This window comes from Notamacropus eugenii, chromosome 2 (genome assembly GCF_028372415.1).
Source record: "Notamacropus eugenii isolate mMacEug1 chromosome 2, mMacEug1.pri_v2, whole genome shotgun sequence".
In the NCBI taxonomy this organism is placed as follows: domain Eukaryota; kingdom Metazoa; phylum Chordata; class Mammalia; order Diprotodontia; family Macropodidae; genus Notamacropus; species Notamacropus eugenii.
Window position 1 is genome coordinate 72,389,384 of NC_092873.1, and position 18,228 is coordinate 72,407,611.

At 38.4% G+C, this 18,228-nt stretch overlaps 1 protein-coding gene across 2 annotated transcripts in view; it reads right to left on the reverse strand.

The window, feature by feature from the left end:
• Window positions 1-2,948: 2,948 nt before the first annotated feature.
• The window catches only part of LOC140525481 (zinc finger protein 24-like), a 47,415-nt gene continuing 32,135 nt past the window's right edge, over window positions 2,949-18,228 (reverse strand). Inside the window, exons 1-4 of one of the 2 annotated variants that reach the window (XM_072640917.1) lie at window positions 11,779-12,253; window positions 8,874-9,367; window positions 7,184-7,331; window positions 2,949-5,975 (exon numbers count right to left, since the gene is read on the reverse strand). In XM_072640917.1, the coding sequence (XP_072497018.1) occupies window positions 5,437-5,975; window positions 7,184-7,331; window positions 8,874-9,290 (1,104 nt within the window). In that variant the 5' untranslated portion in view covers window positions 9,291-9,367; window positions 11,779-12,253 and the 3' untranslated portion in view covers window positions 2,949-5,436. Of the gene's footprint in view, window positions 5,976-7,183; window positions 7,332-8,873; window positions 9,368-11,778; window positions 17,550-18,228 lie in introns of those variants that run through there. The other variant, XM_072640918.1, reaches the window with a different exon arrangement.

Sequence of the window (18,228 nt, forward strand, 5' to 3'; positions counted from 1 at the left end):
CCATCACCACAGAACTTTGAGATAGATAAAAATGGTATAAAACTCTGGGTGATGTCTTTGACTCATGAATAATTTGGATTTTTGAAGTCCAGTAGCAAGACAAAAGTCAAGACAACTGGCAATGGCTTGAGATGTGGTGGATGACCTTGGCATCTCTGATATCTAACCAAGCTCTAAGCACTCCACAGTGCCTGATTCTACCACCTTTGTGACCATTGGAACAAATTGCTCACATCAGCCTATTCCTCCAGGGAAGTCTTCACATGCTTGGAGAAGATACCCTGCTAACTCACCAATGGGCTTGAGGCCCACTGATTGCCTTCAAACCTGGTTTAGACTACCTGCCAGAATGGTTTAGCAGAATATGGCTGCTGCAAATGATATAGCTTCTGGGAACCACGGGTGAGAGTTGGGTGGCAGGTGTACACCAAAGGTGGAAAATAACCCTGAAAAAGGCTTGGCAGTCATCAAACCACAGGCACTCATCTTCCCTGAACACCCATACACCCTAGATATAAGATTATGTTTATTCTTATACACATAAAATGGATGATCAAACATCCTGTTTGTAGCATTATAGCAATTTTGTTGGCTCTGATAGTTGAGAAGGGCTACCAATTTAGAGACTGAAAAAATCAGAGCTGATGTCATAGGGTTTGAGATGTAGATTAAAGAGTTAAAGATGAGTTCTCACCCAGAATGACTTCTTAGTAAACATTGCGATTGAGTGAGGTGGTATGGAGGAAAGAAAAGTCTTGACACATCGGTAATAAAAAGGATTTTGAAACATTCTTAGAAAGAATACTAGACTTGAAAAATTATTTGCTTCTCAAACAACCCAGACAACAGATATATAAGAATATACAAATGCAGCAACAAAGACAACGATGAATTAATAAGAGAAACAATTATGAGACTTTCTTTTAAATATATAGCAGACAAGAATGAAAGCAACGATGTAGGCATCATGGAATAAAACTCACAACAACCAATCTACAGATGAATCAGTGTTTTTTGGGGGCTAAATTATAAAATGGGAGGATGCATAAAAAGGGGGATGAAAGGAAATGATAGAGAGGAACATCTAATCAAGTCAAAAGTTAACAATGAAGGCAAAATAACTCCTGTGGTCTCTCAAGAAGTAGACAGCCTACAGGAGAATGGGTGAAGAGGTAAAAAAAGGATTGAAAAACGTGAAGGGGAAAACCTTGTTTCAGTGGTGGAAGGGTGTACTATTGATGAATGCTCCAGTGGGATTAGAACTATATTCCATAGAGATGGGAATCTTACAATATTATCCACAAAGATTTGGCACATAGAAAGATCACTCACCATACCTCAGTGTTCCTGGGGGTAACTGACATCCAGAAGAGTGGGTAAGCATGGATTTTGGGGCAAATGAGGATAAAAATGAGTAAAGGGAGGAAATAGCTCAATAACAAACTGCCCAATCAAAGACAAAGGAAGAATCCTACCATAGGACAGTATTTTCTTGATCTCCTGCAGGAACTGGTATTTCCCTAATAGTGAGGCACAACAGAGAAAAGAGGACCAGGAGCAAGCTCCTCAAGGCAATAACAGAAACTACTTAAAAGAGCTAACTTCAAACAGGTACCTTAAAATAAAGGACTAAATTAGTGTAAGGGAAATTACTCTTCTCTGTGTGGTATGCTAATGCAATGGAATTGCACTGGAAGAAACGATTTAACATATGGAATTCTGAGTACATGAAATGACTTGCATGAACTCATGCCCAGTAAATAGAACCAAGAAAAAAAATATGCAATTACAATAATGAAAATAAAAACACCACTAAAACATAACTGGAGTCTGGTTAAATGTAAAGACCAATCTCTGTCCAAGAGAACAGTTATCAAATACACCTACCTACTCAGCAGAGGTGGGGGATATTTACAGAATATTGTTTATGGTGGCAGACAGTTTCAGTTGACTTTCACTATTTTTGTTACAAAGGGTTCAAACTGGGCTCTATAAATTTTCAGTTATGTGTATATTTTTGTGCAAATGCTGCGTATCAGGAAAAATGGGTATAAAAATAAGAATTTATCATTAGAACATTTTTTAAAAAAAATGGTAAATCTGGAATCAAAGTGTCTTACACGTATAGGATCTGCTACTTGCTATGTGACATCTGGCAAATCACTTAAAACCTCTAGGCCTCTTTTCTCATCTGTAAAAAGAGAGAACTGGACTTTTTCTAGTTCTAAAATCTATGATACTGTGACAGGAAATTGCGACCAAATTTTCGAGTTGGCACCGTTCCAGGTGATGGTGCCCATACTGGTATGTCTGTTATAGATTTAATACCATATAAGGCATATACTGACTCCTTTCTTTTGGCCCTACAAATTAGTAATGAGGAGAAAGAACAGATTCTCTTGTACAGAGAGTCCAAAATTCTTTTAGATTTTGGGGGATACGGTGTATTCAGAAAAAAAAACGCTTATGAGATAAAGGATAAGAACATTTGAGGAAAGTTGGAGGATGACTCCGTTTTCAAACGTACACAAAGTCTGAGGTTACCTACCTTAGCCACTGAGAGGTGCCATTATCTTATGTTAAAATCAGCTAGAACAATGCCAAAGGAGCATGTCCTCAGAAAGGGGTCTTTGAATTCTAAGATACAGTGCCTCTTGGGATAAGCCAGTGCAGCAAAAGGAGAATGTTAGCAATGAATTCCATAGAGACAAATCCTTTCAGATGTTCAGGATTGATTTATGCTTAGATCCTGTGGTCTTAATTGCTTGCCTGGCTCCTCTGAAAGCACCCTCCCATTTAAGAGAAGCCCTTGGATTTTCTAATTCCTTGCACAACTTGCAATTTAAGGTGTGGGTGACTGTTTTCCTTGGTTATCTTCCATATATCTGCAATCTCACTATTTTTTCACATCAGCAGTCAGGAATAAGGCAAGATATATTTACTCCAGGGATAGTTCATAGCTTTATTAGACATCACTTGTTCTCTCTCAGCAGCTACAAGGAGAATGAGTCCCAAACAAAAGACCCTTTTATAACTTAAAATATATAGTATCAATACACATTTGTACTGTTAAATCTATAAAGCACATTTCTTAGTTAATCACGATCATTAGATCTATTAACAAACTCCTTTTTGCATCCACTTCTCTACTGGCTGGCCTTTTATTTACGACTATTTTTAACTGGCCCATGACAATTTTGTTTCGAAGGCACTCCAAATGCTAGATAATTATTTTCTAAACTAAAATGATTAAAATTCATGTGGGTCAGCATCAAAGGGTCACTCTACACATGTCTTTTTCCTTCCTCTTTCTCATAGCCTTAATTTGCTACTGGTGTTGTCCACCAAGCAATGAACCAGTCATGAATACAGAGTCATGGAGTACATAGTCTTCTGACTAATATGTATATTATTATAATGACCCTATAGACAAGTTAAAAAACCAGGAAACACTGAAAATTAGTTTCATGAAGTCTGACAGATATGTTAGACATGAACAAACCAGGCATGTTATTTTTAAATAGAACGTATGATCAATGAAACATAAAAGTATAACTTTAAGTGTACCTGGTGTTTGAGTGGTAGGTATTAGGACAAGATCTTTCAGAAATCCTTAGAACTCACAACAGAGAGTAGCTCCAACTTGGAGATGAAGAACGCTAATAAGGGATGCTCTCAAGCTCTTTAAGCCAAAACCCTTAGATTTTTAGTGGTTGCATTAGCTCTAAAGGGATCAGCTTACACCTTAGGGAAGAAAAATAGTCAATACTCCCTCACATTCTCAAGACACTTATTTGTAGCAGAAAACCAGTTTATAATTCATAGTGGTAGTACCAAGCTACAGCAACGCTGAGGAACTTGCACAGTGCTTTTTAACACAGTAAGTGCTCACTGCTTCTTTTTTAATCTCAGTGGTTCTCATCCATAGTGATGCATTGGCTGGGTTGATTAAATACTTATGCCAGCAGCTGGCACTGCTCAATGAACTTTTTACCTTTCACATTAGAATATAAGCTCCTTGAAAGTTGGAATTAGTTATTTGTATGCCCAGTGATTAGCACAGGGCTAGGCACGTTATTACCTATTGGTACCTATTGGTATCAATTAGAGAGTGCTAGAGACATGCTGGTAAGTCTTATTCTCCAACTGTCATTTTTTCTAGACTCCAAGATGACCTGGATGATACAATTATCCTGTTAACATGTGTCATTCAACATATTCTTATAATATCCTAAAATTTCCCATCTTATAGCTATATTTTATATTGGCTATATTTTAATTGACTGATAAGATATATGTTGGTAGTGTAATTCATCGGTAAACTTTCTACAAATTAGACAGCTTTGGACACTTTTGGAATCTTACTTATTATCAACCAATCCTTATTCAATAAAAGAGTTTATCCCTTTTCTGATTTAAGTGCCAGGTCTGCTTTTCAATGTTTGACTGTGACCCATGTCATCTCCCTACTCAATAAATTCTAGTGGCTCCTTATTACCTCCAGGATCAAATGCATAATGATATGTTTGGCACCACAAGGGGCAACACAACCTTGTTCCCCACCCATTTTCATTCTTCTACACCTTGCTCCTTGCTATATACACTCTCCAATCCAGTGACACTGGCCTTGCCCACCATGCCTGGAAGATTCTCCCTCTCATCACTGCCTACTAGCTTCCTTCAAATCCCAACAAAAACCATCTTCTCCAAGAAATCTTTCTCAAACCCTCTTAATGCCTCTCATCTTTTATTTCTTTTATCCTGCGTATAATTTGTTTGTACGTATTTGTTTGTGGTCTATCTCATTAGTTTGTGAGTTCCTTGAGAGCAGGTATAGTTTTTTTGACTCTTTTTCTATGCCCAGAGCTTAACGCAGTGCCTAGAACATAGTTGGCACTTCGTAAATGTATACTAATTTTCTTTGTTCTATATTTAAAGATCTATCTCTTTCTTTTGAGCTACCTATCAAATTCCTAGAGCCCGATTTGCAAACAAGATTTTGATAAAAGAAAACATAATTGAAGAGTCAGAAATGGTGCTTTGGGGATTTGGTCTTCAGAGTTTTGGTGTTACATTTTTAACGTGACACAAAATCTGTCTTCGAAGGGACTCATTCTCAATACAGAAACAATTTACTTGTCTTAACATGGAAGTGTTGAAATGAGGCAGGCAGAGGAGACATGTTTTTACAAACAGGAAATTCAGAAATAAATATCAAAAATAAGGTTAAGATTCTGAGTCTATAGAAAGGTGTGACAACATAAAGATAAAGTAGGAATAATGACTAAAGATCGCCCTCATTTTCCAGAGGGGCTATTCTGACGTTAAGAGGGAACTATTTAGTCCACCTAAAACTAAACTGATCCCCTTCTTTCCCCATTACACCTTATTTTCTGATGAAAAAGGCCCAAGCTCTAAAAGAATATTTTTACACATTCATGACATTGACAGGATTTTTTCTTCACTGTGTCTTCGCTGATGCCTAAAAAGATTTGAGCTTTGACTATAAGCTTTCCCACACTCACTACATTCATAGGGTTTTTCCCCAGTATGGATTCTCTGATGATTAATAAGCCCAGAATTCTGACTGAAAGCTTTTCCACATTCATGACATTTATATGGTTTTTCTCCAGTGTGGATTCTCTGGTGTTGAATAAGGATTGAACTCCGGCTGAAGGCTTTCCCACACTCATCACATTCATAGGGTTTCTCCCCACTGTGGATTCTCTGGTGTAGAATAAGGGCTGAGCTCTGGCTGAAGAGTTTACCACATTCATCACATTTATGCTGTTTTTTACGAGAGGGATTTCCCTGCTTTCTTTCAAATCTGCCCTCACGCTGACAGATTTCTCCATATTTGAAAATCTGAGCAACATCTATATTAAGGGTGCCAGAAATATCATCCTGTGGCTCCATGCCTGATGAAATCTCTTGATCTGGAGGCGACTCTCCACTCTCAGTGTGAGTATCCCCATCTGAAACAACAGAAAATACGAATGCTACTTATTCCCTGTGTTTCAAGAAGGGAACCTATTAGAGACAGAAGAGTATGATCCAAATAAAATATAAACATACTCACATTAATGGTTTGTATATTCCTGTAAAATGGTACAATAATAAAGGTGAGTGTGAAAGAGAGGGTACTATTAGTCAGAAGTGAGAAAATATTATGAGAATAATGATGTGATCATTATTATGGGCAGTAAAAAAGCCTTTCATAATGACTAGAAAAGCAGTCAAGGACCTAGGAAAAAAACAATCAGCAAAGATTAAGTGGAATATAGGGCTCTGAAAAATATAGATAGCAGGATATGGTCAGAAAAGTAACCCAGGAATAATGAGATTTTGCATTTCTTATTTGAATTCTGCTCTATACTAATTGACAGAATTTGAAAGTTGTTATTGAAGAAGAAAATAAAAATGTAACTAATACATTTAAGAAAATCTAAAAGTATAGTGAGAGTTCAACATTACTTGAAGTGTTCAAACATGAAATCATGTTTCAGGTATTTAGATGAAATATGACCTCTGAAGTTCTTTCCAATACTAAGCTTTGATGATTCTGAGGCGATGCAATATTCCTTCATTTTAAGGAAGGAAGGAAATCAGTCAGAAAATATTTCTGAAATGTATAGGCTAAGGAGCTATAAGGCAAGAGGGGGTAAAGGGAGGAGGGACAGACATAGTAATCTCAGGTAAACAAAACTGTCATTGAGATTTATAATAAAATACAGAATGTTATCAAATATTAGGGTGAAGGGCAGTGCACAGGATAACAGCATAGTAATGACAACTCTAATGAGATAAGCTTGTGACATCTTACATTAAAAACAAATCAAATGAATTATTTTAGTAATTAGAAGAGATCTTGGTAACTTGAAAGCTTGCTCTTTTTGGGTAAACAAATTATCAAGGAAGAGGTTACAAGTGGAGAAATAACTGATGCAACCAACTGACATGTGGCAATAAAAATTCCTAGAAGGTCATGACAATCTGGTAACAAGAAGTTATGGTATAATTATACTAGGGAGCACACCATATATACCTGGAGGCAGCTTTCTTGTGTGGAGATGGGCATTTCCTAATAAAATCTAAGTGAGCAAGAAAAGACTTAGGGCACTACTGACAAAGGCACCAATATTTTGTGCTATATATTCAAACCATATAGAAGCCATCTCCTTACCACTGTGTCTTAGGGGGTGGAACTCCCAGGCTTCCCACTTAAGCTCATTCTCCATGGGCAGGGAATGTATATTTGATGACTCCTCAGCTGTTTCTTGAGGTTCCATCTCCTCTATAAGGTCTTCTTGTGCTCGACCACTGAACGAGACCTGGAATCAATTTAGTTATTAGGGGAGGACAGGCCATTGGAAAGGAATCACAACTGGAATTGGAAATAAAGCAGAGAGAAAAGAACATTCCAAGAAAAATCAACAAGGCAAAGAGAGTTTCATTCTATCACCTAGAAATGGATCAGATAACAGAAAACAGATACACATAGGGGCGTCTAATTCCAAACTGGTTAAGTGAAGATTGAAATTCAGTTATCTTCTCACTGTTCCATAAATGCCCCCAAAGAAGTCCAAAGGTCTACACCTATACTCTCAATCAAAAAACATTTATTAAGTGACTACTACATGCCAGGCACCGTGCTAAATGCTGGGGATACAAAAAAGAGGCAAAAGACAGTCCCTGCTCTCAAGGAGCTTACAATTTAATGGGAAAGACAGCAGGCAAACAAGCAAATATCTCAAGCTATATACTGAATAGATAGGAAATAATTAACAGAAAGAAATCACCAAAATTAAGAGTGGTTAGTGACGACTGTAGAAGATGGAATTTTGGTCAGGATTTAAAGATATCCAGGGAGGTTAGTAATCATAGAGAATGGAGTTTTTCAGGAATGGGGAACAACCAGAGAAAATGCCCTGACCTAGGAGGTGGAGTGTCTGGTGTGGAATAGCCAGGAGGCCAGTGTTACTGGATTGAAGAGGTGTAAAGTATAAGAATAATGGAAAGGTAGGAGGAGAGCAAGATTATGAAGGGCTTGAAATGCCAAACAGCACTTTTGTATTTGCTCCCAGAGGCAAAAGGAAGCCATTGAAGTTTACTGAATAGGGGTGTGTTTGTGTGTGTGCCGTGATAGGAGATGCATTTTTTTGACAATCACTTTATTGGTTAAATGGAGGATGGATTGGAATGGGGAAATACTTGAGGAAGGCTACTGAAATATTTCAGGCATGCAGAGATGAAAGCTTATAGTAGAATGGTGGCAGTGTCAGGAAAGATGGGGGAATATTGGAGATGCTGCAACAGTGAAATGAATAGGTCTTAGCAACAGATAGGGGGTGGGGGTGAGAGATAGTGAAGAATCCAGGATGACTCCTAGGCTGAGAGCCTGAGGGATGGGAAGATGGCATTACCATCTACGGTAACAGGAAAGGTAGGAATGGGGAAGGGTTTAGAAGGGAAGATGAGTTCTATTTTGGACATATTGAATTTAAGATTTCTACTGAACATGCGGTTAAGTTAGAGATGTCTTAATGGCAGCTGGAGATGCAAAATGGGAAATCAGGAGAGAGACTGGGGCAGGATTGGTAGATTTAAGAATCATCAGCATAGAGATGGTAATTAAATCCATGGGAATTGATGAGATCGCCAAGTGAAGTAATATAGAAGAGAAAAGGCCCAAGGATAGAACTCTGAGAGACACCTACAGTTAGAAGGTATGATCTGGAAGAAGATCTGGAAAATGAGAAAGAATGTGCAGTCAGATAGGTAGTAGGAAAACCAGGAGAAATCAGTGTCCTCAAAACCTATAAAGAAAAGAGAATCAAGGAGTTATTTCAGTTATAACCTTTCCCTCTTCCTACCTGATGTCCTGGTTCATCAAGCTCTCTCTCCAAATCTTCTAGAATGGTCACGGCCTCTTCTCCATTTTCTGGATGATGCTCTCGAACCCAGGTCTGGAGTTCCTTGGGCAAGATGGTCAGGAACTGCTCCAGGACCAGTAGCTCTAGGATCTGCTCCTTTGTGTGCCTCTCTGGTCTAAGCCAGAGACGGCAAAGCTGACGGAGTTGGCTTAGGGCTTCACGGGGTCCTGGTGAATCCTGGTACCCAAACTGCCTGAACTGCTGGCGAAAAATCTCTGCACCATGGCAGCTGTTCCAGTGGACACTAGATCCCTGTTCATAGGTGCGGTCCTCTTCTATCTTCACTCTCAAAATACTCTCTTTTTCAGTTAGAGTGGGAGAAATCAATACTGAATCCTCACTCAATTCTGTAGACATTCTGAATGACACTATGTCGGAAGGAAACTTACTTCAGTTGGGGTCCAATATAGTTACCTTTAGCTCTTCTACCACTCCTGGAATATTGGACAAAAAAAAAAAAATCAGCAGCAACAGATAACTAACCGTAAAAGCTTAGACATATATATGATAACGAAGGTTAGTCAGGAGCTAATCATCCGATAAGGATATTTGCTTTTCTATGAGATAGAAAAATAAGACTGAACAAAGAAATATTGATATTTTATTCCTTATATAAACCACAACTTCATAAAAGGAAAGGAAAATCTGGTCATAAGAGCCAAAGCACTCAATTATTCTGGTTGGAATGCTAGTCTCTGCTTTACTACTTATTGGCTGTATAACTTCGGGCTATTAAATTTCCCTGAATTTCAATTTCCTCATCTGAAAAAGGGGAATGATACTTGCACTTCTTCTCTCACAGGTGTGTTGTGACAAACCAGGAAGGAATAAGTATTTATATGGCAACTACCATGTACCTGGCACTATGCCTGGTGTTATTATTATTATTGCCATTTTTACAGTTAGGGAAACAGAGGTTGAGAGAGCTTAAGAGAATTGTCCAGGGTCACAAAGCAGTGAGTGTCTAAGGCTGGATTTGAACTCAGGTCTTACTGACTCCAAGCCTGGTGTTCTATCTACTGTGCCACCAGCTGCCTTTAAAATTGTAAAAAAAAAAAAAAAAATGAATATGAGAAATTACCACTAATATTATTATTCATATAGTCACAAAGATGAGTGAAAACAACAAATAAAAGATTAGCTAGAAAGACAAAGAATGAACTAAAAATCTGTGAGAAACCTCCAGTGTATGAGTCAGATTTTAGGGAAACAGCTACCTAATAGCAACTGTGGATAATGTATTCAATGATCCCCAGAAAGTGGTTCTTAAAAATTGAAGGCAGCTCCCCTAATTTTGTCCTCAAATAATTTTCAGTACACATCATCTGTAAATATTAAGCATGATGAAATGGGTGGTACAGTAAAATCTGTAATGCTAAGGTAATATCTGTTCAAATCTTATATGGATCTTTATTGTTTTTTGTTTGTGGGTAGTCAGCACACTTTTTTTCCCTCCAGTGAACCAAAGACAAATGACAGAAAAATTTTACCTCCTTCTACCTTCCTTCTACCTTCACCTCAGGCCCTGTGCATTTCTTTCAATATTTATTTAAATAACTTGAATAAGACTCAAGTCTACTCAGTAACTGTGGTCAAGGAACCCTTTATTCTTTTCAAAAAGTTCATTATGTACTAACCAGGAGAAAGGGACTTCCGTCAACCCTAGGAGTCCGAGATAAGTCCTTATGAGCAAAAGATTCTACTAGTGTGCTTTTTCACTCCTAATCCTGACTAGGCGCAAGGTTTTTGTCTATTTTTTGGAAACCTCCCTTCCTCAGTCCACATATTTATTATTCAGTCGCCAAATAGTTATATTTCTACTTTTTTAACATCTCAAATGTCACCCATCTCTTCACACACTCACTACTCTGGACCAGGCCCACATCGCCAGATGCATAGATCACTGTAATAGTCTGTCACCTCCTCTTCCTGTTTTATTTCTTCCTAATCCAATCCATTCACCACAAATCTACTAGAATGGCTTTCCTAAAGCACAGGTGTGACCATGTAACCTTCTCACTGGAACTCCAGTGGTTCCTTAATTCTTTAGGATTAAATTCAAACAAATACCATGTACAAAAGAGTTTTGACATTTGAAACCCTTCACAACCTTTTCCCAGCCTGCCTTTCCAAAATCCCTTATTATCCACTCCTTTTTTACCACACTCTTGCAGTCCAGCCAGACTGACCTTGCTGGTCTTTACACAGGACACTCCATTTCCCCATCTCCTTGACTTTGCACTGGCTGAATCCTATGCCTGGAATGCACTCCCTCATCTCGGCCTCTTAATTTCCTTGTTTCTTTCAAAACAACTCCAGTAACACCTTCTCTGGGAAACCTTTCTCAAGATGCTAATGCTCTCTCCAAAATTACGGGGTTTGTCTTTTGCATATTCTAAATTACGTCCACGTTGTCTCCCTCAACAGAATGTTAAACTTCTTGAGAGAAGGAGTGCATCATTATTTAGTTGGGTGTATTTCCAGGGTTTATTCCAGCAATTGGCACTTAGTATGTAGTTTTTCAAAAATGTGTGTTCATTTATTGGCCGCAGAGAGCAACGCTTAATCGAAAGCTACTTAAGGAAACGCTCCTTTCCCCCTCCCCCTCTTTTTTGCCTATTTTCTAAGAAAAATTTCCCCGTCAGCTCAGTAAGGAGGGAGTGAGGCTGGAAAGAGTCATCGAGGGGTACAGGACACGGACACAGCAGGCCTAGCTCTAAAAACAATCTTCCTGTTCTGGCTGCAGGGTCTAGAACCTCCACGGACGCCCAGGCGCATCCCTGGGGAGCCACAGAGGCGACATGCCGGCAACCTGAGATGTTCGGACCCTCAACCCAGCACTCACCTAATTCCAAGAAGACCCTTTGAAGACTTCCGCACACACCCAGCCCGGACTACTCTTCCCAGAAGCCCTCGCACACGGCCCCTACTTTCTGCAGACAGGCACCTCCCTTGGAATACTCAACCCTCAATGGCTCCGCGGCGGGGCACGGAGATGAGGTTGAAAACGTCACAGCAGGGTGGCCATGAAGAATCGCCAAGTTCTCCTCTCCCCCCTTTTCCGTCCTTCCTCGCAGATCTCGGGCTATGGGTGCAGCAGTTGGGACACACGGATGAATGAAGCCTCCTGGGTCCTCGCTCTCGGTGCCCCCACTTCGGACTTGTCCGAACGCAGGCTTGCCCTGTACCCTTCTTGTTCTCACCCCCGGCCTGGGAAGGAGGTGGCTCGCCTTCTCCCCGGCTGTCGTAAAAGGATGTTAGAAAAACGTTCTCCCAGAAGCCTCCCGGCAGAGCTGCTTCCGGTTCTCAATCCGGAGCGGGCCAGGGGGAAGTGACTCAAGTGGTTGCCGTAGAGATGAGGGAGTGGGGAATCCTACAAGCATGTGATGGTAGATTCAGAACGGAAAGGGGCGGCAAGCATTTTTCGTAACCTTGGCGACGATTCTTATCCTGTCTCCCCCGACATTTGCAGTCAGATGCCAAATCCTGCCTTTTCTACCCCTTCTCGCTATGCACAAAGCCTCCAAAAGTCACCGCCCTAGTCCAGGTTCTCGTTATCGCAAGTCTATTCCTTCTCCGGTCTACCCTCCACACAGTTGAGTGATTTTCCTAAAGTACAGGACTGACCATGTCATTCCCTTGTCCAATAAACTCCATTGGTTCCCTAGGATAAGATACGAGGCATTGCAAAAGTCTTAGTGCAGTTTTGATACTAAAATTTAAACCTGCACTAAGACTTTTGGAACGTATAAACGATTTGGTTTTTGAAACCCTCTACAACCTAGCAACAATGTATCTTTCCATTAACAATTGTCAATTTGTCTGAAACAGTTACCACCAATAGCTTTCCGGAAATATCTTCGTTAGAAAGTTACATAATGTCAAGCTTTCTTGTATCTGCTAGGTGTCTGAAACAGTATCTCCAACAGTTTTCCGGTAATATATTCGTTAGAAAGTTACATGTTAGGATATATTGTATCTGTTGGAATGGCAAACATTTTAAAATAATAGTCATTTAAAATGTCAAGACTAAGGCAAATGTCATGCACACACATATATGGAGGGAGGGGAAGGAGAGAGAGATTTGAAAAAGACAAAAATTGAAAACTACTCATATCCCAAATTACTTAAGACAGCACAAGCATCACCTTCTGCACCAAGCCTTTCCTAGCGTTTTTCTGCACCTTCCCTAAGCCCCACATCCTCCAAATTCCCTTTTAGAATGCAAGCACTTTAAGGGTAGGGGCTGGTTCACTTTTGTTTGTGGAGTCCACCATAATGCTGTACATAGTAGGTACTTAATGTTTGCTGTTTATTTGGAGAATGCATATATTATGGTATTTCAATGTAATGGAATATTATGGTGCCATAAAAGTTATAAGATATGAAATACACAAGGAAAGGAAATAAAAAAGACCAAAGTTATTATATACTGATTACAAGATTTTTTTTTTAAGGAAGGAAAACTGGTTCGTCACATGAGGTGGAATTTCAGGGATGCTTGAAAACAAATACAGAGCTAAATTTCTTTTGGTTAAATGGCTGGGGGAAGTGAAAGTTTGGTCTGCATTATCTCTGCTTTTTTTAGTTCTAACAAAAAGCTTGAGCCAACTCAGAAAAGACAACTCACTGGGCAAATTTTTCATAAGTATGGTACATTGGCAGGTATTTTTCTACTACAACTAAATTTTTTAGTTACTTGCCATCAAAAGCATAAAAGATTTGTAAAATCACAGATTCAGTCTGGGTTTGAGCCTCAGGGGTCATTTAGTTCAACTCCTACCTGAAGAGGAATCCACCTTGTGATTCCAGCTTCTGCTGGAAGACCTCCAGCTAGGGAGAACCCACTACATTTCCAATGGATGTGTGTTCTTTGAAGGCTTTAGTTCCGTTTTTTACCTTCAACTCTCAGGAATGTCTTTCACATAGCAGTCACTTAATGTTTGTCAAACAGCCCATTCTATTTTTAGACAGCTCTTAGGAATAGTTTCCTTGTTTGAAGCCAAAGTTTGTTTCTCTGCAAAATAGTCTAATATATTTTCCATGATGAGACTTAAAATATTTCAAGAAAACTATCACATCCTCCCTAAATCTTCTCCTGTGTTTGGAGATTATTTCATTTACCTAATAGCAGGTACAAATATCTTGATCATGCCTAGAAATTTTCCAGATAGAGACCTCCATGTTTTCTGAAACTTTAAAGGGCTTGTTCAGCTGTTAGAAAGAAAGAATGCTCTGATCAGATTTCCTACCTATGGTCCCCAGGGAAAGTTTTGATTACATCATATTGAATTGATAGAATAAAATACAAAGTCCTTTGTTGTTTATAGCTCTTCATAATCTGGGCATAGCCTGTCTTTTGAGGCTTATCATATGTTGTGCCCTTTACATATGTCATAGCCAGACTGGTCTAACTTGCTGAACATGACATTTCATCTCCCACCTTTGAGCCTTTTCATTAGAATATCTCCCATACCTAGACGTTACTCCCCTCCTCAACTGTTTTTTTTAGAATTCCTATTTTCCAACCAGGCTTAGTACAAGTGTCATCTTCTATATTAGGTCTTTTCTGATTCCTCCCATTGTTCAGAACATTTCCCCTATCCCATATTACTTTGAGTATTTTTGTACTTACTTATCCATGTAATCAGTTTCCCCCAGTAGAAGATAAAGGCAGGTGTGTTTTTGTTTTGTATCCCCAGAGCCTGGTATGTTTTAAGCACTTAATAAACACTTGCTGAATGAATGATTAACCAAATGAGGGTAGTTGTACCCCTCAGTTTACCTGATTTAGACTCTCCAGTCTAATGTGCAAGGTATCCAAGTCCTAACGCAACGATGATCATCCTCTTATTGGGGGAATAACACACAACAATGATTATCTATGGGGAGGTCACTGCTTTATTGGTCATTGGTTTGCTCTTTTCAGCCACAAGGAGAATGAGTCCCAAAGAAAAGACCCTTACATTTTCTATAATATAAAATAATACATTATATCAATACAGTCATACATATATACTTAACTCTATAATCCACATGACATCATCACTATCAGCATATTTATAAGCAAGCTCCATTTTGCATTCACTTTTCCCCACTGGCTTTTTTTGATGACTTGTTGCTATATATTTGTCACATATACTTTTAGCTGGCCCACACTAATTCCAACCTATTGGAATCATCCAAAGCATTAGATATATTAATAATCTTGGGAGAAGTGTGAAATGATTATACTTTGTGACAGTTACAGGTAGACCAAATGGCCAATTACAGGTACTTCCTTTTCCTTCTTCTTTCTCACGTCTGACGTTTGTCTACTCAGTGGTGTAACTGAAGCACAACAGGAGAATACAGTCAATGGAGTACGTTACATAGGCATTATCACTAACAAAATGTGTATTATTATAATACGTATAATGAATCCCTCAAAAGGGAAAATTAGTTTATCAGTTTCTGTCAAAGTAATTTAAATAAATAAGCCAGTTGCTTTATTTTCAAATAGAACACTTATTTCCATTAAACATGTAGATATAATTTCTGTGCTACTATACTTGCCCAATACATATCGATGAGCTGCTGGAAAATATAAAATCTTTAAAACTTATAAACTATAGTGGGGATGTTTTTAACTTCAATTTTGAAGAATGCATTTTGGCAAGTTCTTTAAATCAGGTATTACCAGTTTCTACATTTTTGTGGTATCATCATGGGTCCAGACTCTGACTGCGATCTGATCCAAAGTCTATGCTTGGAAACAGTGGTTAAGCTACCCAAGGGTGATACCCAAATCCCAAAATTTATTTGTATTAGGAAGTCACTTTTTAATTTATGTTGGGGAAATATATATGTATTAATCACAATTACATAGTTGTATTAACTAATTATCTTTTTCTGGTATTGAGCTATCTGGGGTATACTGTTAAGTTATGGGTTGGAATAAGTAGCCTCTCAGGTACTGAGACTTCTGAAATTTTGTGACAAAATTATCTAAAGTTCCTTTTGCTCAATTTTAAGTGATACTTACAATAAGATTCAATAGCCCAATCAATCACACTTCTTCATTATAAAGATATGCCTGCCATTATAATTAGATACGAGTCAGCTAATAAAGGGGATCCTCTTAGACAATGCTTCAGATACTCTGAAAAAGTTTTACCCTACAACTTTCCATTTCCAAATGATAATGATGCTATCACCACTTAGCTTAACATCAGTTTGTTATAATATACTTTGATGTCAAGTGATAATCTGATTTGGTAGCTTATTTTTACACACACATTTTTTAAAGTTAGAGACTTCCTACTAACACAGGGAAGCATCTTGTTCTTGTCAAATGAGCTAGCTCTAAACTACATACTATTTACATTCTTACTAGCTTAAATCAGAGTATGTCTTTTTTCTAAACTGGGAGTCTTGTCCATTTCTTGACCTCAATAATCTCTCATCCCAGATAATGGCAACCATCTATTCTTGGGCCTATACCTCTCTGGCTACCCTTCCTATAAGCCTGAATTTTCATATTAAAGTGTGATAACAAGAGAGACTGCATGGTGTTGTAGATGAGTGTTAGCTTTGAAATCTAGTAGATCCGAGTTCAAATCCTCTCTCTCATATATACAAATGGTATGATCATAGTTTAAATTGTGAATGTGCAGCGGAAAATGCTCTTTATGACAATGAAATCACAGATCCAGGTCAATGTCAACAGGTCTAATAGAAGAGCTGAAAAAGATGTCTTCAAACTTGTTGCTAAAATTCCTGTGATGCATTTTAAAAAATAAAAAGTGCTCATCTTTTCAGTGAATTACATTATAAAACTCTTATATTCACTTTAAATAAGGGGAAATTATCCAAGAAGGACATTTTTAGAGAAGGGGGCAAACAGTCTTCTAGTTGACATAGCAATGGAAATAGAATAAATTAATAGATTATCCCCAACAAGTGGGACTTAAGGGTGACTGCCTCAAGTACAGCTAGAATTCTCAAATGCCTGTACTATCATATAAGAAAGAAATGGTAATTAATGTTTCACATTCTCCACAGTGGCTCTTCTGATCTTCAGAAGGGAATTTATTCCCCCTAAAACTACAATGATTTCATCAAAGGGATCTTTGTCTATTGAATCTTCTCTTTTGATGACAAGGTTTTCGTTACTTTCAAACACTCATGACACTGTTAGGATTTTTTCTTTATTGTGCCTTCTTTTATGTCTAAAAAGATTAGAACTTTGGCTGAATGCTTTCCCACATTCATGGCATATATAAGGTTTCTCCCCAGTGTGGATTCTCCGATGCTGAATAAGAATTGAGCTTCTGCTGAAAGCTTTTGCACACTCATCACATTCATAGGGTTTCTCTCCACTGTGGATTCTCTGATGAAGAATAAGGGCTGAGCTTTGACTGAAATTTTTACCACATTCATCACATTTATACTGTTTCTTGCGAGAGGGATTTCCCTGCCTTCTTTTGAATCTGCCATCACTTTCACAGGTTTCTCTAAATTTTAAAACCTGGGGCGCACTCATATTGAGGGTGCCAGGAATACTACCATGCGATTCTATATCAGAAGAAATCTGCTTTGCAGCCAATTCTACCTTTTCCACTCTGGTGTCATCACCTGAAATAACAAAAAGAAAATGCAATATCATATGTTCTCTGTGCTGTGAGGGGGACAAGATGATCTACATGAAATTCAAATGTTCTAGGAATTATTGCCTTGTAAATACCTGCAAAATGGCACCACAGTATGAGAGATAGGAAGTAAGGCAGCAGACTTTGGGGAGGGAAAGGTAACAGAGACAATGAAATGAACATGGGACTAGGGAGAGTAGTAACTGGGTAGTACAATAGCAAGATAGAGTGTCAGCCCCTGGGATCAGGAAGACTCCTCTTCCTATGCTTAAATCTGTCTTCAGACACTTAACAGCTGTGCAACCCTGGCCAAGTCACTTAACCTTGCTTGCATCAGTTTCCTTATCTGTAAAATGAACTGAAGAGGGAAATGGCAAACTGCTCTAGTACCTTTGCCAAGAAAACCCCAAATGGGGTCTCACATGACTGAAAAATGACAACTAAAAAAAAAAGAATGGCAAAGGATGAGTGACAGAAGTGAGAGATTTAAAAACCACTTTAACTACTGAAATAAAACTGGGGCCGGTTTCATGAAAAAAAATAACAGATAAATTGGTTAATTTGATTTAAAAAAGAAAGACAATCAAATCACCAGTATCAAAAATGAAAATGGTGAATTCAACACCAATGAAGATGAAATTAAGCAATTATTGGCAGCTATTTTG